This window comes from Haemaphysalis longicornis, unplaced genomic scaffold, assembly GCF_048455015.1.
Source record: "Haemaphysalis longicornis isolate Haplotype H1 unplaced genomic scaffold, Haemaphysalis longicornis Haplotype H1 scaffold_9, whole genome shotgun sequence".
Lineage (NCBI taxonomy): Eukaryota > Metazoa > Arthropoda > Arachnida > Ixodida > Ixodidae > Haemaphysalis > Haemaphysalis longicornis.
In genome coordinates, this window is record NW_027526460.1 from 49,330,591 (window position 1) to 49,354,251 (window position 23,661).

General features: G+C 45.8%; 1 protein-coding gene and 1 long non-coding RNA gene across 2 annotated transcripts in view; one reads left to right on the plus strand and one right to left on the minus strand.

The window, feature by feature from the left end:
- Positions 1–10,357, plus strand: part of LOC144151919 (uncharacterized) — a 29,923-nt gene extending 19,566 nt beyond the window's left edge. The window contains exon 9 of the mRNA XM_077683089.1: positions 2,062–10,357. Coding sequence (XP_077539215.1) covers positions 2,062–3,611 — 1,550 coding nt within the window. The 3' untranslated portion in view covers positions 3,612–10,357. The remainder of the gene's footprint in view (positions 1–2,061) is intronic.
- A 6,746-nt stretch (positions 10,358–17,103) lies between these two features.
- LOC144152318 (uncharacterized) lies at positions 17,104–23,641 on the minus strand. Its single transcript, XR_013319143.1, has 3 exons — positions 23,557–23,641; positions 19,585–19,695; positions 17,104–17,262 (listed from the first exon to the last, which is right to left on the minus strand). It is a non-coding gene; the product is annotated as an uncharacterized LOC144152318 (long non-coding RNA).
- Between the last annotated feature and the right edge of the window lie 20 nt (positions 23,642–23,661).

Sequence of the window (23,661 nt, forward strand, 5' to 3'; positions counted from 1 at the left end):
AGTACGTTGCTCGCATTCAAGAAGCGTTTTGTTCGTCTCTAACAAACAAAATGAGCATTACCGAATCCCTTGAATCAATGCACGGCGCTGTAGGCACAATCATATCAAGTTCATCCGAACACGCTGGTGGAAGGTTAGCCACTCTAGGTACGGTGGACAAAGCGCACAGATCGGGAACGCCAACTTTCAAAGTTGGCATCAGCTTTACTGACGCTAGAATGTATGCAATGGTAAACGTTAAGCTTCAACCGTGACAATAGAAACGAGGGTGTTACGCTTTCCCCAGCTCGTAGCACCCCATGATTTCTCATTTCTCTTGCCGTTACAAGCGGCACAAAGTTCGATTTCGATTCTAAGTCCACCCCCAACACTGGATTGTCAAACTTGAAGAAAGGGGTCGACCTACAATCGTGTGAATACGGTAGTTCGATGAACTCACGATTATATAAAATAGGAAAATAGCGTTCGATCACAGCACTTGTCACCTGTATGGTGTCTGTTTATTGCGTTTTGTTTTGCCCAAGGGCCAGCACTTGGCACAACAGCAAGCACAGCTTTTGTGCACACACCTCAACAAATATAGTAATGGTGGTAAAGACATGTTGACTTCATTTTTAGTGCGAAGTGGCAGACGTAGCATGAAGAATACAGCAGCCACCTCTTGCAAGGTTACTTCCGCACGTAGAGAACACCTTTCTCACTGAGGATGCCGTTGATATCAACCGGTCAATTTGTTAATATAATTTCCTCAATACTTAAGCACGTTCTTTGTTTTCCAGGGTAAGCATGCTGGTTCATAAGTGCAGGGGATGTAAGAGTCATTTACGCTTCCTTTTTGCCCAGTTTACCCAGTGTGTCTTGCTTGAAGCAGTTGCTCTACCATTTACATGTAGACAGGCATGTAGGCATGTAGACATGTAGACAGCTCTAAAGTTTAAAGGGACACAAAGGGTGGAAACAAGTTGGTCTTTATTGGAGATTGCGGTGCCGAGTATCTAAATACACCATTCTCGCAACTAGCAGTTGTTTAATAAGGCAGAAAATGCCAGAAACGTGAAAACAGGTGCCGACGCCCAGCACGATCTTTGGTATTACTGTTTGCGACGTCACAAAAGTTGTGAATGGTGAGAGCCCATTCGAAAAGCATCTATACATGCTCAAAAGCATCTATACATTCAAAACGAAACTTGTCGCTTCAGAAGAGGCTTCGCTCGCAGCTGGCTCGATGGGGTCTGGGATGCCGGTTTAGGCGAATGCACCAGCCACTCAAGCATTTCTAATTCCGTCGGTGAAAAGTCATAAAAGTCCCAAGCCAGCCTCCTCGGCCAGAGAAACGTTGCCGTAGTCGGCCATGCCTTGAAGACATAAACGCTGGCAACAGCGTAAGTGCTACTGTGACCCAATGGTCACGTCACGAAAAAATAAAAGGGAAATGAGAGAGAGAAATGCCAGCTTTATTTACTTATTTTCCAGCTAATAACGCATCGTTGTTGTCGAACAAAAGCCGAGAGAGCTACGAAACGTATGATCTTTCAAAATTTCATTCAGCCTTTAGTCTCCCTGTAATTGAAAGTGGTCAAAAAACCTGAATCACAACGACGTAAGACTCCCTGTTTACGGGGTTTACATTTGCTTGACAGGTGCAGTGACTTGTGACAGTGCAGTTCTGTATGGCGTCACCGTACCCAGATGCCTATCCTGCTGTGGGACGACTGCGGCACGCTTTTTTTAGGTGTCGCACTCTCCCTATAACAAACAAACTTTGCATTGTGCCAGTAAAAGATGTCATGATGATGCAGCGCGGTATTTTTATGTAAAAAGCAGCCTAGCACTGACACTGGCAAAGAGACGGCGCATCTTTTATGGTCCGCTGTTCTTTTCAGGGACTTGCTTCTTATGCTTAGTGCGTTGGGACAACCAGAGTGGAGGCAGCACATGCACTACAACATGCACATTGCGCCAATGAAGTGCTATTCTACACAGCTGTCCTTCTTGCTTGGCACACCACGCTTTAATAGAGTTCATCTTGCCCTTTTCTATTTTCTATTCTCCTACTCCCAGCATCTGTTACATCTGCGTCGTCACTGGGTGCTCCCAGCCCCGACATAGACGTCGGCAGCCTGTACACTGCAGTCGACAAGTGCTCCAAGCAGAGGCAGACCATCCACATCTCTGAAGGCATCGCCTCGGCAGCCGAAGGGCCGGCCAACCTGGACGAGCTTTACGCCAAAGTGCACAAACCCCACCGCCAATCAGCCGCCGTCGCTGCCGCACCACAGGAAGATTGCGGCACTGCCGAGGGGCAAAAGCTCCTTCCAGCGCCCTTGCATGATGCCTTTCTGGTTCATGATCGGCCGCGGTCCATGCCTCCCAGTATTGTTGACCCTGTAGTTTCGTGCACCAACTTCACTTTGGTGAGAGACTATGAGGACAAGAAAGAGTTAGTCGAAGCGCTCCCGCCACCGCCCGAGGAATACGCGGATCCTGCCTACGAGCGGGTTTATCACCAAGACTCGAGTGACACGGACCCCTGCTACGAGCGGGTCACCGGCGGACATGGAAGTGACGGCATCTCCGACCCCGGTTACGAAAAGGTCGCCAAGCGGTTTGAGGCTGAGCCAGACTACGAGACGCTCCGCAAGGATGCCTCAACCGAGTATTCGGACACTACCCTGGATCCACACTACGAACAGATCCGGAAGAGCGACAAGGCGTCGGGTGTTCGGGAGGACGACGTGGCATCCGGTGCCTGTGGGCTGACACAGAAGGACAGCGGGTCCACGGCGGATTACGGGTACGAGCGTATCAAGGGTCGTCGAACAGAGGACGAAGGGAGCGACCCCGGTTACGAGCAGATCTGTCGGAGAGGTGAGGACGACACGAGCGACCCTGGCTATGAACGCATCCACAGGAGTCACAGCGACGCCTGCAGTCAGGCGGACAGCGATCCAGGGTACGAGCGGATCAGAGACCGGAGCGGCGGGCGCTCACGGGGAAGAACCGGCGACTTTGGTTACAAGAAGACCGGCTCGCGACTGGCTGTGGCCGCTGCCAGTGCTGCCAAGCGGGACAACGGGTCGAGCGACGAGACGTACGAGAGCGTTCAGGACAGCATGGTGCGGAAGCTGGGCTACAGCCTTATGAAGGATACGGGGAGCAGCAACGAGTCCCCGGCGGCCAGTCCCGTTTGGAAACAGGCGTCGGACAGCAGCTCCGCGTCGGAGCGGGGCACCGGAGACAGCAGCTCGGAGGAGCCCGGTTACGAGCGAGTGAAGCATGGGGCAGAGATGGACAGCGGATCCTCCGGCGGAAGGTGCCTCGGTGCTCAGGCGCGGATATGGAGGTGCAGCGACAGTAATCTGACGTCGGGCGTGGAGACGGCGGAGCGAGCGACGAGCACGTACAGTCTCAACGCGAGCCTCGACGACGGTGGCGGCGAACCTGGTAACAGCACAAACGGGGATGCCGCACTCTACGAGGTAATCCGCGGTTCCACCGACCTGACGGCCGCTCTCGAGCTGGTGACGGACAACGAGCCCGTGCCCATCACTTGGGCACGCAACTCGGCTGGCCGCTCATCCGAGCACAAAGAGAGGGAGTACATCTTTTGAACACTTCTTTCGCAAAGCGATGTGTGGTGGGTTGTGTGCGCGTGTGTGGCGCAGTTGAGGTCCTTTTGGTTACCGGTGAGAAGCTTCACAAGCTATGATGCTGTCATGCCTTGGGCTGAGCTTTTGTGGCCTCGTTTTCATCGGGAAAAATTATTGGTAATAGTTTTGTTGATGTAAACTGCACGCAAACGTGTTGCGGTAATCTTGTTTTTGGAAGGTCCTTTCTTGCCTGTATGTTTGTCTGAAACGTTTTCTGTGAAACAGGGTCGAATTTAGTTCGGTATGGTTGGAAGGGTTCATCGTAGTGAAACGTTTTTCAGAGCACCTGTGAAACGTATTTATCAAATTGTGTATTATCGTCATAATGTTCCTGCCCTCTTTAAATTTACTTTTAGTTTTTAATAGAAACAGGGTTGTTTTTTGTCTTGTTCCGTTACGTGCTCTGCATTTAGGTCTAAGGTGTCTTTCTTATCTCTTGCCCGAATTTCCTACCTCTATTGCTTGTATGACCCTCGAATATTGAACGCAGTTGAAGCAAAGCCTTATCTTTTCGTAATTGTATTCCGTGATTATTTTTAACCAGCAGAGGGAAGGTATCTTAGATGTTGCTTCTGCGGAGTACACCTACTTCAGATTTTTTTTTATTACTTAAAAGTCAAGCTATACTTGCACAAGATGCTCTATGGAAATTATACCTATGGTGTTACTTTTTGGTGTTTTTTAAGGGAAATATATAATCGTGCACTTTCACTGCTGTTTTAAAAACATACCCTCAAGTCCTCTTAATTTTGTTTTGAATAGTTGGTTTGGAGCAATTCATGGATATTGGCTTCTCACGCTATATAAAATATTTTCGACAATTGTATAATTTAACTTTTTAACCTCGGTGTGCATAGGCATCATGGTGGTCATTATTTGTTGTTCCGCAGGCATTTGTATTTAGTGTGCGATGTGACAAATCATTACAGCACTTCTCCACAAGCATCTGTTTTCTCTCTAAACTCTCCTACCAGTGAAATCACTTCATTTCCCCCCAACCTTAATTTTATTTGCCATGTTGCCATATTTTCCAGCAAAGCAGTTAGGTTTTTTTTACTTGCAACAGAACTAGCAATGTTCGTTCCAAAATTTTTTCCTGTGCATCTGATTCGTGCATTCGGTCGTGCTTCAAATGGGCCCATTTTGTTGGGAGCACTTTTAAGACATGGCAGCATTATTGAACACACCCGGCATGTCCCTGCATTTTGTAGAGAAACATATCATTAGTATATTCCAGTCACATGTGGCAGGTGAAATGGTATCTTGTGCATAATTGCTTTTGAATCAAATGAAGCCATTTCTGTTCTAAAAGGTGTTTTCGGTTGAGTTTTGACTCCCAGAGAAAGATTATTTTCAGTCTATTTTGCCAGCTTTTTTGTAAGACGTCCGTGTACTCTTTGCCGAATTTTTTTTTATGCTTCTTATGCTTCTTTTTTTATGCTTTCTTTTATGCTTTCCATACGCTATATGGAAAAGTGATTGGAGAAGGGGAGCAAAAATTTTAAAAATGCATGTTAGGGGAATTTTTGTGGAATTTTATTGACAGTGCGGAACTGTTTGCTTAGCATGCTTTGATCACAGGGCTTTGTAACTAAATCTAAATCAGAGTTAAGGTCACTTGAAAAACCTCGAAATCGGGCAGAAATTGCAAATGATCGTGTTGCATCTTGCATTTCTTTCTTTTTTATTGGAATTTTAAAGTTATATCACTCAGTCATAATCAGATCAGCTTGGTGCTTTTTTACTTGGCATCTCGTTTTTATCCGGTTTGTATAAAAAAACTTGCTGCACTTTTTTTTTTTTCAAAAAACAATTACAGCAAGAATTCACATCTTCTCAACTCGTAGCCCAAAGTTAACTCTTTTTACCAACTTAAACCATTGTAACTGTTTCAACATTGGCAAGCGGATATACGGACCGGGTCTTTTATTTATCCATTGTCTTATCAGACTTTGTCATAGTACGCACATCTGGATGCTTTGTGCCATATGCGAGCCAGATGGCTGGCACACTCAGTGTCTCGGCCCTGTGCACACTTCGCGTTTCCTTGTTCAAGTTCTGTCTGCCTTGTCTGGCGTTGCATATTAGCTCTAGTCTCCTTCTCTTCCCCACCTTCTTTCAACAATACGCCATCAACTGCCATGACCGGTTACGATCTTTAGGGGTCAAAAGCTAAGACGAAATCAGGAAGCTGAGGAGAGAGAAAGAGCAAACGAACAAAAGAATGTCTACAGTACTGCCTTGTGGTGAACAAAACAATCTGTTTTTATTTCCGTTGGTTGTTTATCACCCCCTAATGCGATGAATGGGGCAAAAAAGGATAAAAAATCAAACCGGTAGGTACATGCTGATTAAGCATTGATGTTTCTTGCACATGTCAAACTGCATCAGTTCGCTGGAGAGCATCTTTGTGCTTCCATGCTCCAGCAAAGTGCAGTGCAAAAGAAAAGGAAACTACTCTTTTATTCTTTTTTATGCTTTTATACATCGTTCTCACTGGTTTCTGCACTAGGCAATAAACATGCATTCAAATGCAGATATGCGTGTATCATTGCTGAGCTTTGAGGGCTTTTTATTAAGCAAAGACAGTGCATTGACCTGCCTGTCTGGAAGGTCAGGGGCAGCTTAGCACCACTGAGCGCACAAAGTTGGTGGTTCTATTCTCAACTGAGGGATTTTTTTTTTTTTTTTTGTATGGGGGCAACAAACAAGAATGCTTGTGTGTTGAGGTTTCAATGTACATTAAGATCACCACATTGCCTAAATTCATAACTACTTTGATGTGAGGTTGCCAGTGCACGACAGCAAAAATGGTTGATCAATTGGTTTAACCGACTTGATGCCCTGCAAGGATAAGGAATGCATGCTGAGAATTGGGCAGTATTCCCAACTTGCTGGAATGGTGGTACCCTCGACTGCGATTTTCTTTCTTTATTATTTGTTTACCCATTAAAGTTACCAATTCTACGAAACATAATTCCTGAGAACCTCGGCATTTAGCATGCTTGCATCTGATGATCGGCAAGTGGTTAAAATCAAGCACAAACATTGTTTTTTTGGGCTTAGTGCAAACACTTCGCTACCTTTCTGCGTTGCCTGCAATGCTTGACAAAGGGTGGGTGCAGACATCAGTCAATTTTTTTTTTTTTAAGGACTGTGCAACTTGCTAAACACTCGTGTTCTGCAGTATGCTTAGGTGATGGTGCATGTTAAAATTGTTGTTGCTGCACATTGCTCTCTTTGTGTTTTATTTTACAGTGGCCCAAAAAACACTAACCACAAGCCTCTATGGCGCCGTCACTTACTGACATTCCATGGTTGCCAAAACATGCTTGACTTCCTATTCAAGCTCGCGATCGTTTTACTTTTATACTACGTTTATTTTACTTTTTGCATACGACAGATTTTGTTGACATCTTCGAGAGGCTGTTTCTGTGTTCCTATGCATGGTCATCATGTGAAGCTTAGAAAGGAGGTTAGTGGCGTCTGTCTTTGTGTGGCTGAGATGAATGTCTCGAAATGCTGAGTTCTGGCGCAGAGCTGCAAAGCATAGACTGGTGTGCAATTATTGCAGGGATTACTGTGTTGCTGTGATGTGCTTGTTGAGAAGCTAGAGAACCTATATTTGCCGCCAGCGCTCTAGGACCAGTGTTTGGATGCCAGCCTGGTGTGTCGAACTGTCATATCATACAGGGGAATCTTGGTGCAATGCCCTATTTAGGTCACTCGCACTCACATAAGCAGGTGTTAAGCTGCTCGCTATGGTAATGCCATTCCGATGGGATGTCAAACAGGTGTAACATGACATCAGTGTCATCGTCTCTAGACGTAAAGGATGACATCGATGTCATGTGCCACAAATGGTGCGTTTCCAAGCAATGTCGAAAGTGTCTTGAGAGCTTGTTCGTCTGTCAACGTAGGCCCAAAAAAGCGTACATTGAATGCAGTGGTTACTACTCTGCATTTTGGTATGCTACTACGTACAGTTTTGAATTGTAACCTATAGCATTTATATATGCCTGTTTCAGTGGGGGCAAAGCTTGGTTAACAACTATTCCACGTCAGTTTCTTTTTCTACATATGTCGTAGTATTGTACAATCGTCTTAGTGTACATAGAGGGATTAGTTCTACTGTCACAGCATATTCAATGCCAAGAAACACAATGCAGTTATAATCCTTGGACGTTCTGCATCATCTTTCTCTTGACATATATATAGTCCCGTTAGTTAATATATTTTTATCATCATGCCGCAAATCTGCTGCAAAGTTTTAAGTTATGTGCTTGTTTCTTAGCAAAACCTTGCTCGCACTGTGGTGCAATACACGTTTATCACGTTACCTATCATAACCGCACGATAAGCACGTGACTGCCACTTTACGCGTAGTAGCGTTCAAAACAAACTAGTTCGAGTAGTCACGTAACCTACGCCCTCGCGATTTCGACTACTCTTTCGAAGGAAGTGGTTCGTACTAGAACTAAACTGCATGCATTATCAGTCCTGCTTCTCCATTCAGTGCGTCTTTTTTTTTCCCCGTAGCTGCTACCATTTTCATAACTCACTTCTTTAAAAAAAAAAAAAGTCTTTTGCCAAGTAATTTAGTTATAGACCCTGTCTGCTAGGTGAATGCATCCTAACCGTGGTCAGATGTGAATGTCTTGTGGTGTGACGGGTGCATGCGTGTTTGCAACCTTGAGGTGTGAAGTACAAATCCTACAGAGCCAGTGTTGAGAAAAACGGTCTCTCGGCATTTAGTAGTTACATGAGGTGCTCTTACAAAAGGAAAGGGGGCAGTTTGGGGCTGCCTACTGAGGTGCTTTGTGCAAAAACTATTAACCAATGAGGTTTTGGAGCCGTTAGAGAGGCAGTGTCTGTTCTTAAATTGTGTCTCGTAGTTACAAGCTGACATCACCTTTAATTAATAAAGTTTGCTATATAAAAGCTTGAAATTGGCAATTTCTTTTTAATTTCACATTTTTTGTCTTTCTCTTATTGTTTTGCTCCACAAGTATGTGTGTATCGGAGGAGTGTTTAGTTTGTGGGCACAACACTTGCAAGCCAGGTGCACTTCTGTAACGCCTAAGAGCTTTGGCTTGGCGTTAGTCTTACAGGGGCTTCTTATATCTCACACAGATGGAAATATGAAGATGCAGTCCTTTAATGCAACGCTTAGCGCTTAAGCGTCTTCCATTCGTGTTGTGTGATGTGCGGCAAGCAAGACACAGTTACCTTTCTTGAGCGCCTGGGAGAATCTTGAATGCACTCTTGGCTTCATTGGTGTTGGAAGCCGTCAGACTTCAGTTGTGTCAAAGCTTTGCCGCTCAGAGATGCCACCGGCAATTTCTTGGCCTTTATATTCTAGGTGTTGAATTGCCATCTTTGTGTTGTTTTCCGACCAATGGTGCCACGTGCTGGTTTTATCGGTTCATTGCGCCACACTCTAGTCCTTGTTGCTCATGACGTGTTGGTTACTGTCAGTGCACTTCAAAATGAATCCTGCAATGTTTGTCCAAGGCTTTCGTATTTTGCTGCTGTTCGTTACTGTACCCGCAACACTGCCATGCCTTTTTATTTCCCGTAATGTTCATGGTGAGAGGCAATGTTTTTGCGGACATATGCTGAGGTAATTATCATATGTATCCTTGCCACTCCTAGGCTGAAATTTGATGGTGGAACGTGCCACAGGAGTGTCCGTGAGCAACTGTCTTGAACAAGTCGGAAATTTCATTTCATCAAAGCTTCATCTCAGGCATTCAAGGCTAGGTAATCGTCTTATTTTAGCTAGTGTAACTGTTGTCAAGGAAGAAGCTGTTTTTATCCAGCAGTGTTTGTTTTGTGTCACTTCATGTTAGCAACGATACAAGTACAAGTCTGTGTACTTCTTTGAAGTCAGTGTTTTTTTTTTCTGGTGGAAAGGCCAAGCCTTGTAGCTACCACCATCATTGCGTACAGCTTTCTTTTGTTTTTCTGTATGCCCGAATGTGTCGGAGCTTAAAGTTAGACTGTCTGTCTGCATCCCCAACAGTGCCGGTTGTTCCGGTCGTCTTGCAAATTGACACTTCAATTGAGAGTGTTACAACTTGGGTGGCATCTTTTATTCTTTGCTACTTGTACACTAGAAGGCAAGCTAACAGGCACAAATGTACACCAAATGTACGCCTTCATTTGTGTTTTATTTTTGCCTTTCTTCGAGCATGCACAAGCAATAACAAACATCAATCAGCTGTTTTGCACACATAAATCTTGTGAAACGAACATCACATCTTACTATGATTGTAAGTCCATAGGACTTCAAGTGCTTGCCAAGAATCGCCAAACATTTCTAAACACAATTCGGGATTAAGGGCTGTTTTCTTTTTTCCTTGTCATGTTACTTTGTCTCTGCCAGCATTGATGGCTCACTGCCCAAACACACAGCACAATAGAAAAAGTTGCCGCAATGTGTGCTTCTGACATACAAAGAAGAAGCATCGCCGACATCAAGTCGATAGTTGCTTGGCATGATTCGAACAAATGTAAACGGAGCAAGTTAGTCCAGACGCAATGTATTGTGTGGACTCACAGTGGAATTTGTGAAGAAAAAGTCATATCGATCCTGTTTGTCACTCGTGAATAGTCTCTTTCTTGTCTCATGTGTACAAAGCATTGTATGACCTACTTCTTGAGAACTACAATAAAGAACCGCATATTTTTCTGAGGAACCTATACTGGTGCATTTGTTGTGTGCAGTGTTCAAACCTGTAGGCTCAGTCACTGTCTGCATGGATGGATAACCGTGTGGTGAGTGAAGCAGCTGTGAAGCGGTTGCCGAGGAAAGTGGATAACTTAAGTTAGTGCAACCAAGGTCCAGCTTTCTGAAGTTTGATGTAGGAGCATCGACCAATCAGTAGATGAGTGCCTCATCATGTGTTCAAGCGATACAACAGGAGAGTACGCACTCACACATGAACGTTGCATGTGAAAGTTGCACGTGAACGTCATCAGCTATACTGTTCTCTTTTGCGCGACATGCACCCCGACTTTCTTGTTTCATGCTGTCACAATTCTGTCCGGACTGGACAATGAACTATGGCAATTGCATTCTTCGCATTATGCATCGTCTCCTAGTAATTCCACTTTTTTTGCTTTTTACATTTAGTTGCATGCCAAGCGCTACAAAAGAGAAATGCAATGCACATTACAAAATGCGCGTATTCTTTTTAGGCTGCATCTAATCTCATGGCAGCTGTGAGAATTGCCTCCGGGAAATTCTTATGGCAGTTTCCATAAAAGCTGGCTGGCCTAAAATTTGCTGAATAATGTTACGTCCCAACGTAACATAACATAACCTCACCGAACGCATCATAACCTATCCAAATCCAGCCTAACGACAGTACACAACCTATACTAAACGTAAATCAACCCATTCTAGAAATCCTCTGCATCGATCTCTTGATATAGTAAAAACCACAGTAAAAAAAAGTATTAAAATCATGATGACCGAAAAATTCTGAAAGCTAAAAAAAAAACATCGCAATGTCGGACTCAAACCTCAGCCTTCTAGTTTAAAACCAAGTACTATACCACAGCACTACAGTGGCAGCTACAAACACGACTTTTTAGGGAATATTTATCCCATAGAATCTCCACATACGGTGCTTAGCCAATAAGAGGCGGCTGCCGTGAGATTTTTGACGGTAATTCTCACGGTTGCCGGGATAATAGCCACTACCTTCGTTTTAACGTCATACATAACGAACGCCATGGGGATACTGGGGTGTAGCTGACGATTCTCAAACTCGAGAACATTTCTTGCACGTGCATATACTCTCACCTGAAGCAATTCTGTGCATTCTGAAAACGGTGCAAAAAGTGCACACAAGAGACTGTGTGCAGGGCAGCTTGTTTTATGCCTACGTTTCTTGTGCCATTTTCTAACTCCGACTGCCAACCCGTGCAATGTAATATTGGTTGTGGCAGAATGCACAGCATACCTTGCCTAATCACGTGGCTTATGTGGTCGAGGAACGTGAAGCACATTTTAGCTTAATCGCAGTATGTGTTCTTATTTCACTTGTTTCAAATACTGCTAGTTATATCAAAAGCACTACTTTCTCACCAGACACCTGCATATTAACAGGTTCATGGACGCTGCAATCGGGTACATTTCTGAAGTAACCAGCTCAGTTGAATGCCAGGTGGTTTTGGATTATTTTTTACTGTCAAGATACAATAATTGTCATTGCTTCCAATTGAAGTGCTTTTGTGTTTGTACAACAGGGCAAAATGAACGTCTTTTTCCAAATTTCAGATAAAGATATTTTGAACTTATCCAGCTTAATTAAAGCTTGCTTGGTTGTAGAATGAGAATTACGGAATTTATGTGCAACTGTATGCCTACGCATTTCACGGGAAGCGATGCTAAAGAAGTGGATGCTATTTTCAAACAGCAAAGTACTCTAGGTGCTCTAAATTGATCTTTAGCCCTCCACTACAGTGAGTCTAAGTTGAAGTGAAACCTTGACAAGTAACCTCCAAGTGCCTAAGTGGTTTCATGAAATGTTGCATGGCTGCAGCTAAGGTTCATCACAAAAATGCTCTACATCTGATTACAACGGAAGTTGCAGCCATTTTCTGCAACCATCGATAGCTATGAAATGAGCTACGAAATAAATTTCGTTTTAAAGAAACTGCCGCGTAAAACGAAAAAAAAATTAAACTGTGTATGGGTAGCATCCTGAGCATGTTGGTACTCCAGAACAAAATAAAATAATTGCGCAGAAAAGGGGAGACATGGACGAAGTGAAGACGGTGAAAAGCTCGTTAATTCAAACCGACGCCCTTGTCCGGGCACAGCCCTGTAGATTTCAATGGGAAGAAACAACTGATAATTCGAACGCTTCGGCATCAAGAACGGTTCATTCGAACTTGGATTATCTGGTTTCCATCGCTCCACGCAGGAGAAGTCGGCTCAGAGTGATTACAATGTGTTGCAAATCCAAACCAAACCAAATTAACTAGAGATGCAAAACAACGAAACAAAAACAACAGTGTCCAGCAGAGTCATTTTGCTTTCGGAGCAGGCGCCACGCCGCCGGTGCCGTTCGCTGTTCAAGCTCCATGACCATTATTTACGAAGTCACCTGCCGCAAACGTGTTGTAGCGCTTAATTCGCGATAATGAGTCCAGAGTCCAATCTAGCGCCCGCCCGCTGATTCGAACTCCGCTTCATTCGAACAATTTTATGGTCCCCTTCGAATTCGAATTAACCAGCTTTTACTGTACTGACACACGAACACACACGGTGTCGTGTGTGTCCATCTTCACTTCATCCGTGTGTCCCCTTTTTTGCGCAATTATTTAGGTAAACTGTGTGGCAACCACAAACAAATGAGGAAGGGTTCGGAAATTTTTATTGCAAAGCAAATCTTTGTAAACCCCCTCAGACTTTTTGGGAAGCACTTTTTCTAATGTAGTATTAAAATAATCCATTTTTACATAGTATGTGACCTTACAAAGTACCTCTCATTTTGATGTTAAAGTGCTAAAACAAATTATGTTTGTCCAATATACTGGAACCATATATAGCCACGCAGTTCGTGTTCGCATCAATTGCAAATTTCAAACTCCGTACGGCCTGCGGGGAGAACGCTGATCTGCTAGAATGATCTAGAATGATAAGGCCATGCAAAAGCAAAAGTGAATGTTGTAGACCAAGTTGAACCAGAGATCTGGCATGTCAAGCTTTTGCGCGTAAGACCCGATTTCATGTCTTAATTAGATGAAAGATTATTTATGTAATTACTCTCCTAACAAAAATAAAGAAGCTAATTTATCTAGGAAGACCATTTCAGCAACTATCAACTCGGGCCATGCTCCGTTCACGCGCATCTTCCCTCTTGAGTTTTAAAAATGTTGGCAACTTCCTGCAGATGCGGAGATTTTTGCACCTCGTCAGTTTTGATGGCACTCGTGAAGAGAAAGCGGTGCACAAGACTCCAACTGGCTGCATATGTACACCGAAAAAGCATTATATGCGAGAAAGGGAAAATGACCAAACATCTCGGCCTTATTCATTTTAAGATGCGCTATTATTTATTGCACGCAGGACAAAATAAAAAACAAGCTAACACCGACAGTGAGTATACTTTCAAGTGCGACGTTTATCATAGGCTCACATATTTGAAGAACGGTAGTAATGCTTGATGAACTTTCCATACATTCCCAGCATCTCGCACTGAAAGGAAAAACAAGAAGATGAAGACGGATGTTCACGCTAAACGTCAAGCAACTCAACATACATTTCAGGAAACCATGTTAATTGAAACATTGAGAGATCTAGTTCACCCGTGTGAGTGATACGAGCAAGTGAGAAGGTTGGAGTCAAAATTCTCCTATTTGTCTCGCCATAGAAATGAAGCTGAAACAACGCACAAACGCGCCATGTGTCAGTAATTATGACACTAAGTAAGTCCACAAAACAAGTTCGGCCTAGCAATTCTATTCTTGCTCTCCGAGACGCTCTCATGGGTCTGCATTACCACAGTGCACACAAAAGATTGATCACTGCACAAAAAGCGCGCATTCATGAAATAAGAAAGACAAGTGTACAATTTCGCTTAAACACAGTAAACCAGCCTCGTTGTAAAAAAGTCTTCGATACAGGGTACTGGTTTCGTTATAAGCAATACCAAAGAAGGTATGATGTGCTGTCTTTCACTTTATTCATAGTGTTCACTGCGAACACTATGAATAAAGCGACATTTTTAATAAAGATATAACAAGGGTTTATTTACTGGATGTACACATGCACATCGAAGGACATTGCGCCAAAGCCTGCTGTCCATCCTTTCTCTTGCCTTTTTCTGTCGCATTTAGCCGGTGCTCCAGGCAGACGTTATTTTTGTATCACGCAGAACTCGAAAGTGGCTAGTATAGTGAGAGTGCAAACCCGTGTGGCGTCCGCAAAAGAAGTCTACAAAGCAGCTAACCGTCAGCTCACATTCAATTCCCATTGGCGCGCATACAAAAATGCAAAAAAAGGCGCATGCATCGATATTTCGCCTGCAGTCTTTGCTTTCGGCTTCTCCATAAGCATGCATGCAGTGTCGCGGCAGCGTGGATAATGATTCTGCTACAATAGAGTAGTGATATGATTGATATCGATGCCGAGGTTGTGCAGTTTTAGTGCCAACGAACAGCCAACACAAACACTTTCACATTCTAATCTCTTAAGGGCCGGGGAACACTGGTCTTGAGGACATTTTTGTTATTTTTAAGCTATGTGCTTGATATTTACACATTGAGTGTATTTTAACATCCTGAGCACAAATATGCAGTCAGTTTTTGTCTATGGGTTATAAGTGTAGAGTTGTGCAACATGTTATGCCACTCCGTTTCGGGCAAATTTTCATTATCTATATGTGAGATACTATGAAATAGCCTTTATCCCTTTGTGCTCTAGAAGGACCAGGGAGTGCAACTATACCACAGCATTAATTTTAGCACTGTTCCTTCAAACGAAAACTAACTGCTTAAAACCTTGTGCAAGGAAAAAGAAATTCTATACTTTTTGTGGTTTCGATGCACTGTTCAGTTCGTAAGCTTTCGAATGCAGCAAAAATTATACAAATCGAACCTGTACATCCCAAGATATTGCACCCGACAGCTGACCTTGTCGGAAAAAAAACTGGTTCTGTAAAAGCAGGCAACGAAGTTTGGATACATAGGCAAAAATGGTCATTTAGGCGACTTCAAAGGGCGACAGCTTAAATTTGTGAATACTTATGATGCAGCTATGATATTCTGCAGCTACATTCTGTGGGACCTGCAGACTGCAAATGAAATCAATACAGAACATTGATTTTTGGCAAATTTTCGGTCCTCAAGACCAGTGTCCCAATTCTTTTAAGAAATCTTCTGCAACTTTTTTGTTCTTCATAGGCTTCTGCGCACACAACTGTCTCACCTTGACTGTGGCTCTGGTGAGAATGTAAGCGAAGTGTAGCACTTGTTTCACCGTCTGCATTGAACAGAGAACAAACAACACCTCGTGTAACCATCTTTCCCGGTTTTTTTTTTTCTATTGCTTCCACCCCCACCCACCCTTTTCTTTCGGGGAGTACAGTGGACTCGCATAATTTCATTAGAGTTTGTATTCAGCAGTCCCTTCAAAGCCGGGGCTGAAACCAGTTATACAGCAAAAAAAAGTCAAAAAGAATATGTAAGCAATTGGTGAAGCAATTATGTGAACGTAAGGCAGCTCTACATTAGCGTTGCATTGTCCTATAAATTGTCATCATAAAGATTATAACTTCATTAGTGCCTGCCTGGTGATGATGATGGGGGCACAAGCATGACGAACAGCTGAAATCCTTTCCCGTATAACAGTGCCAACACCGTAAAATGGTATAGACGAAGCCCACATTCTATAACATTCAGCATCCAGCCAGTACGTCTTCCCTTATTCCTTATCAGTGCATTCGGATACATATCTGACAGCTGTCCCATTAAGCTTTCGAAATATAACGCTTGTGGGCATCAACAGAACACTTACCGATGGCTCCAATAGAACCTTGTATGGGTTTACCTACAATGAAAGACATCCTCATTGTTATCACCACTAAAAGGTGGGGCTGCCTTTGGCGAATGCCTAACGCGATAAATGTAGGAACAGTAGTTTAGATATACGCGAAGGATGTGAAGTTGCCGCACCAGTGGTCCCAAAGGGTGGTCTATTTATTGTTCACCAAACTCTTTGAAGGCTTTGCACACCGACTGGTCTGCTGTGACAAGTAGGGTGTGGATCAGTTGCAGTCGAAGCGGTGCAACATCGTCTACAAAACTCTGCTAATTCATGACGATCAGCGAAAGAAAACTCCCCCGAGGACACATAAGCATTTTTTTAGGCTTGTAAATGCAAGAGCATCAATGACCATTGCAAATGAATGCCTGAGACGCTTCCACCTTGTATTGTGGGAAGGCTCCCACGGTCCCACCTTACGCTTTCGAATGGCTTCATTCTGTCTCCTACATGTTGTGCTGCTACTCGTTCCGGCCACTGTGCAATGTGAGAGTTGACGACGATGGTGAATTTCGCCGCCTCTGTCTGTTCACTCACCTGGCTGCGTTCTTCCTCCCCCTTATTTAATCTTAGGTATACTGGCATGTGCGGCCACCTTTTTCAATTGTGGAGTCTAAACTCGTGTTATCGAATGCATCCTAGACATGTAAGTAAGCCGTATCACGGCTTCTGATGCCCGCCCAGGCTTTCTCGCTCAACAGGCCTCTTAATTCCTTCGCATTAAAAATAACTACAAGGGCTTGAGGGAGTTTCACGTCACTTTTAGATAGGGGAAATAGCCTTGGACAAACAAGCCCCATCATATGCAAAACGCTACAACTGCAGTTGTTCGACGACGTTTTTATCACGTTCTTTTGGTATACTACATTTATGTTTGAATTCACGATTTAAATTGGCATTGGCCCCATTAAAACTTCTCTGCAATTAAAAAAAATGCGATGGTAGCAAGCACGGGGGTTTGTATAATGATTGTACTGAGTGACCTGTTCCTCAACCTACCTTATAAACAGTCGTGTTTCCTGCAGTTCCGCCTGCCGTCTCTGAGATTACCTGCAAGAAATAAGCGAACAGTGCACATTACGGTGCTTTCGAGTACAAATCGGGACGCACTTGCAGGACCAGTTGCATTTTTTATAGAAGCTCGTCAAATCAACATGTGCTCCGAGGCTGTCGCATAGTGGATAGGGAAAGTTCAAAGCAAGTCAATTTGCCTTTCGGTATTACCCACCTACGCATATATGTTAGAACGAAGTGTGAGCCTCCATCTACCTCCTTTTTGACCTTTTGGACACAATGTGTGTGCACCAAATTGGAAGCACCAGCTTCTATTGCCATAGGCTGCTTCAGCAATCCTATGCAGCCACATGTACATGCTGTTCACCTGGTTTTCTTTTTGTTGTTGTTGTTGTCGTGCGTGAGAAATAGATGGTTGCATTTAGGTGAAAATTTTCGCCATCAATCTATGGGCAGAGAATGACAGGTGAACAAGGAACGACAGGGCGCATGCCGAGAGGGGTGACTTAGCAGTAACCGAGCGATTTTTGCGAGCGACGCGACAGGGATCCTCAATCGCTCGTACCAATCGCTTGCTGAGGCAGCCATATAAAAGCATTCGCGCGAGCGACGCGACAAGCGATCCCAATATTGCCGCCCACTGCGTCCAATACGATTATTGAAGTACACATGGCCGCAAGGTTTTTTATGTGTGCATCTGTCACAAAAACTGCAAATAAACGTATTTCAGTGAGCAGAGAGTCGTACTTTCCTAGGATGCACTGTATGACCGCGATTTACACCCGCATGACCGTGATTTACAAAGCTGTGCGCAAAATCGTTAGTGAAAAAGTATGTTCAAAACATTTGCGATTGGCTGCCCCAGATGCTCCAGTCATCACCCTAGCTAAATATCAGACTTTGATTTTGGTGGCCCATAACAACGCCAAGTCTTATCTGCGCTTGCCCTAACTTATCTTATCTGCGCCTGCACTTACTAAAGCAGGCGTTCCTTGCGTCGGGCAAATATTTACACCTGACAGACCCAGCTTAATGCCTTTATTGCACGTCTGTAAAGGTTCATATGAGTGTTTTCTTGGGCGAGTTGGTCATTCATCGTAAAAGTAAGCGCGAAAAAAACAAGGACAAACAAAGTGGACGGGACACGGCGCCACTGCGTTGATAGTAGCGCCGTGTCCCGTCCACTTCGTTTGTCCTTGTTCCTTTCGCGCTTACTTATACGATACTGCAAAAGTTGTTTTGAAATATCTCGCACTCACCACCTCTGCAAAGTTGTCATGGATGTACTTACTGAGCTTTTATAGAACAGCATATATCGAATTACCGCATATGCAGAATTTTTGGCGTCCCAGTCACTTCGTTATAGAAAAGGCTTATTTATGGTTCTCCTGATATAAAAAAGACAACCAGAGGACATCTATGTTTGTGTGGCTGGCATGTGGCCGTGAGCAGCCGTGCGGGTGTTCAGTTGCGGGGCGTTGTGAATGTGTTTCACGTGCCCTGGGGAGAAACATAGGCGTGCGCACAGGGGGGCAGGGGAGGCGCCGAGTCCGCCCCAGACCTTTACTCAATCGAACCTGTCCCGTAGGGTTATGAACACGCGTGTGTTTTCACGATAATGTCAGGTCTAAAAGCCCTCATGTTACCTTCCAAAAGATGTTTACTTTCAGCCCAGGAAAGGCGGAGACGAAAAGCAGGTTGCTGTGAGAAACACGTTATATCACTTAATTTTCATTTTGGCATCTATTGCGGAGCTTGTCCTCCTTCAACTTTTCCTCGTGAATAAGGTGCGTAGCACTGAGGAAAATAGCCGCGTAAAAAGAGTTTCAGAACAGGCAATATTAACTTTATCAATTCTTACGCATTTAAAAAGCTGCCGTGTGAACGGTACGCTCGGGCACGACGTTGCAGTTTACGAAGGACAGACCTGCCACATGTTTCTGTGCTTTATGGAGAATGGAAGTTCTTTCGGCAGTGCGTTATGAAATTGACGCCGCATCCGCCCTGGGACTTTCTCCCCTTGCCGATGTTACACATGAAAGTAAAAGCTTTTGCTCGGAAATATTGAGAGACGATGGTTAGCGTGGTCGTTTATTCCAGCACTCGGGTGAAGGAACTAGCGGTGATGATTATTTACAGGTGATAATAACGCCTAGACCGTCAGGGCTAGCACTGATGATAGTGGGTGATTATGAAGAAGCGCCGGTAACATAACCCAAAGTACTGGGAGCGTAGTCACAGGATCTCACAATATTTTGTATGTGTTGCAATTCCATTTCACTGAAATAAACATTTTAAGACTTCGCCTCCCCCCCTAATAGAGAACCCAGCGCACGCCTTAGGGACATAGAAGCTTACTATGTTGACACGAGGTGTCGTGTAGTTCGCCGACACGAAGCCGATGACCAGGTCGGCCCCGAGGTCGAGGTAATGCCAGATGCACGCGTAATCCAGGAGCCTCGGGTCTTTCTGCACATGTACATTCACACGTGTTCTATTTCTGCTGGCTGCAGCGATGTCGTGCTAGACATATCATCGTCTTCATCCGTTGGCTGCCAACTTAAACCTCTCCAAATGGCGTTTAACCGCACTTTCAGCGCATCAACTTCATTTTTGTCACCTATTATTATTATATCATCACTATCCTTCGTGATCAGTCACTGGCATCGCATACTTTGCGGCAAGAACCACTAAATAAGGTATGCTTAAAGGGGTACTGAAACAAAATTTTGAAAGCGAGATAACTTTGGAAATAGATTGGTGTGGACACATATACATCATCTGCAAAATATCAGCGGCGAATACAGCCTAGAACATATTTAGAATCAATTTTAAAGTGTGAGAAACGCAACCGAGCAGCCAGCAGAGGACCACGCGCAATCGACATCCCGTGGGTATTTCGTAAACAAACATCCACACACGTCACGAGTTTGTGTTTGCCGCTTCCGCATTGCCGGCGCTTTTCGCCGGCTCGCCCGGCTCGCCGCTCCAATCGGAGGGCCGGAGGGCGGAGCTTCTGCTATCGAGAACGAACGACCCGATCGTTGGCGGCGGAGGCGCCGTGAATTCGTCAGCTCATCGGGCAGCTTGCCGCGACCAAAGTTCTACAGCGATTCCAGGCACTCTGTTTCTATTACTTTTGATTTACATTGGACGCGAAAACGCGCCGGAGACACGAAAAGCCCACTGAGCGAGCCGCACGGTCGCTGTGCAGGCGGCGGCCACGGCCGCGAAGTGGCCCAGGCCGGCGCCAGTAGCTCGAGTGATAGCTTGTTACCGCTGCACGAAATTGTCCGCAAGTCCCGACCATGGTGGCTTACATGAGAAAGGAGTTAATGATGCGATGGTGGGTTGCATTAAAAATTGTCATCTGCACCGCTTACGAGAGCGGCAATCGAATATCCGCCGCAGTGCTAAGCCGAACACATCTGTAGGCGGACCTGTAGGCAGACCGCCCGGCTGCTCCCAGCGCGCGTCGTTCTCTAGCCGCGGCAGCATTTGCACTCGCAGCGCTTGCGTCACGTCCACGGTCGCTTTTTAATTAAGCGGCTCACGAGATCAGTAAGTGGGGGCATTGGCAGAAACTGCCGGCGACACGGATTCGACAGGGCTACGGCAGCTTTGCTCTGTGATATCCCCTGATATCCCTCCGATGGTCACGTGGTCAGCTTTGTTCACACAAAATCCATCGTTTCGCGGCACCCGCTGAAACCGAAACTGCGACTGGCCGCATTGAAAATGCCTCTAATTAAACAACGGTTGCACGCTGAAGCAAATGAGGTTTCTACGGGTGATAAGTAGGTCACTAGCTACTTATCGCAACAAAAAAAATGCAAAATTTTTGTGTCAGTGCCCCTTTAAGAGTGACACTGACGCACAGCGGCAGCCATTTTGGTGCCTGACGCCAGGGTGGCCAGCTTTATGCACCCTATTGCGGCTGACATTGAGGGGCGGAATTGGTCCGAACGCCTTTTGGCAACCATGACAGCTCTGTTTACTTTTCAAAGATTTAGAGACAGCACGCCGGTGCGATAGGGTCCGGCTCGGTTACGTACGCTAGCGTAGCTTTTTTAGTGGCTCTAGGTCACGCTAGAGCCACTAATTAAGCTTCACTTTTAAGTGGCTGTAGGTTACGCTAGGCCACTGTCGTTATATCAGCGGGAGGCGACGCAGGTGTTTTCCACCTTCCCGCCGGTTGAAACAGCCGAGTACAGAGCAGCACGGCATCGCTACTGTCTGGGGGCTTAAAAACTCACCCTCGACGTTTCATACAGCCACACTGCGATCCGAAAATCAGGACTTATCGAAGACGCGCGCGCGGCAAGACAGAGGAGAGGCACCAAAATGTCAGTGCCCATGGGCCTTCCGGTGCTTCCGGGGTAAACAAATGTCACGTGACGCGGTTCAACCAATGGCCGCTATCGGCGGCATAAAACAATCACAGAAAAGAATGCCGGTACTCTGAAACCTGATTATAGTGGTTCTAGTTGCGGCCTACCTTAACTGGCACGTCACCGACAGGACCAAGATGAATACGCTGATAACACGGGCTCGGCGCTAGGCTTGAAGGAGACCACGAGTACGGCTCAGCTCCTGCAGCTCGGTGTCCATAACACCCTAGAGGAAATAGCCGAGGTGCAGCTCACCACGCAAATAGAGGGCCTTTCCACCACCAAGACGGGCCGCAGTATTTTGGCGTCCCTAGGTTACAACCCCCGAGCTCCTAGCCGGCAACCGTGCGAGATCAGCGAGGAGGCGCGGGTCCACATCCGCGTGGACCCCAAACCGAAGAACGTGCACCCTGAGTACAACCAAGGACGGCGGCAGGCGTGGGCCAAGGCCCACACCGAGCAACACGCCCAAGACCCGCATACCCGGTACGTAGACGCATCGGAATACCAACGAGAAGGCTTTGCGGCAGTGGTCGTTGCGGCGGCTACCGGCACCAAGATAACGGCAGCGAGCGTGCGGTGCACAGACGCCACAGACTCCGAGGAGGCTGCCATCGCTCTGGCGATCTCCGAGACCGACGAGTGTCGCACCGTGCTCAGCGATTCGAGGAATGCCGTGCGCAACTTTGCAAAGGGGAGAGTGTGCGCGCCGGCGGCCGCCATCACCGACAAGATCAAGCTCCAAGACCGCGGCAGCACCATCCGTATCAAGTGGTTCCCGGCTCACGCGAGCGAGTGTGCATCCTCACCGAACCACAACGAGACGGTCCATTCGGCGGCGTGAGCGCTTACCCTCCTCTGCTCCCCCGAGAGTGACCGTTCCGTGTGGTGGTTCGAAACCAAGGACCGAATGGCCAATTATGGCGAAGTGACTAGTGTTATCACCTAGCTCGACGGATAATGCCGCCTCCCAAACCGGCACTCAGTCGGGAGGAGGCCGTCATCAAGGCAGCTACAGTCCGGGTCACTCCCCGCACCGGTACTTCTACTCGTGCTTCACCCAGAACTCTATCCGAGTGGTGTGTGCAGTGTTTATGCAGTGGGTCCGACGGATCATGGCACATTATGTGGGACTGTGCCAGGTTCCCGAATGAAGCTACCTCCAGGACATACCCGACCGAACTTCAAAGTGCAGGGCAGTGTACAGACAAGGACACATTACTATAGGCCATCCAGCAGGCCCGGGTGCGCTCGAAAAGCACAAGCCTCACGACCCACCACAAACGGGCCGAACTGGGGCATTGCAGAGTAGGGCATAACCCCGGGTCGACGCTCGTCCAACGTCACGACGCTTTAAACCGTCGGTTGCCGTCATTGAATAAAGTTATTCCTATCAATGCCGACACTTCTGCGTCTACCGCCTTCACCAAACGCCTAATTGGTGTTGTTCCCCTTAATCGTGCGTGGCATCACATGTGCTGCCACTTCTCCACTTCTTCCGTTTCGTTTCAGCTGCTGCGGTTTGCGAGGGTTTCCTAGACACATTCAAGCTGCGTATACTTATTCTCTTGTAAATTAAAATAGAAGTGACCTGAACGTATACCCGAAGTTGTGCAACTGCGTAGTGTCGCAAATAAAGCAACGAAGGCTCTCGTCCTCCTTACTGCACGCGGACTAGCACTCTACCAGACTACAAGACCTTGTTGGGGACAGTATGAACACATCAATAAAAGAACACCGCAACAACAAAAAACAAAAAAGCTTCATGTTGTTAGGAATTATTTCGTACTTAGTTTCAGCAGGCCTGATAAGGCCTGCTGATAAAACCTTATAAAACCTGGTAAGAACACCTGGCAGCGACGCCCGCAGTAGACTACACGGATGCCATGAGACACTTACTGTGAGACACTTAATTAGTTTCCTGAGTAAGTAAACTTACGGCGATGCAGCCGATGAAAAGAATCCCGTCAAAGAAGATGCTCGCTCCCGCCATCCCGAGCCACACGTAGTTCGACGTTTTATCGCCCGCTGCACAAGTGCAAAC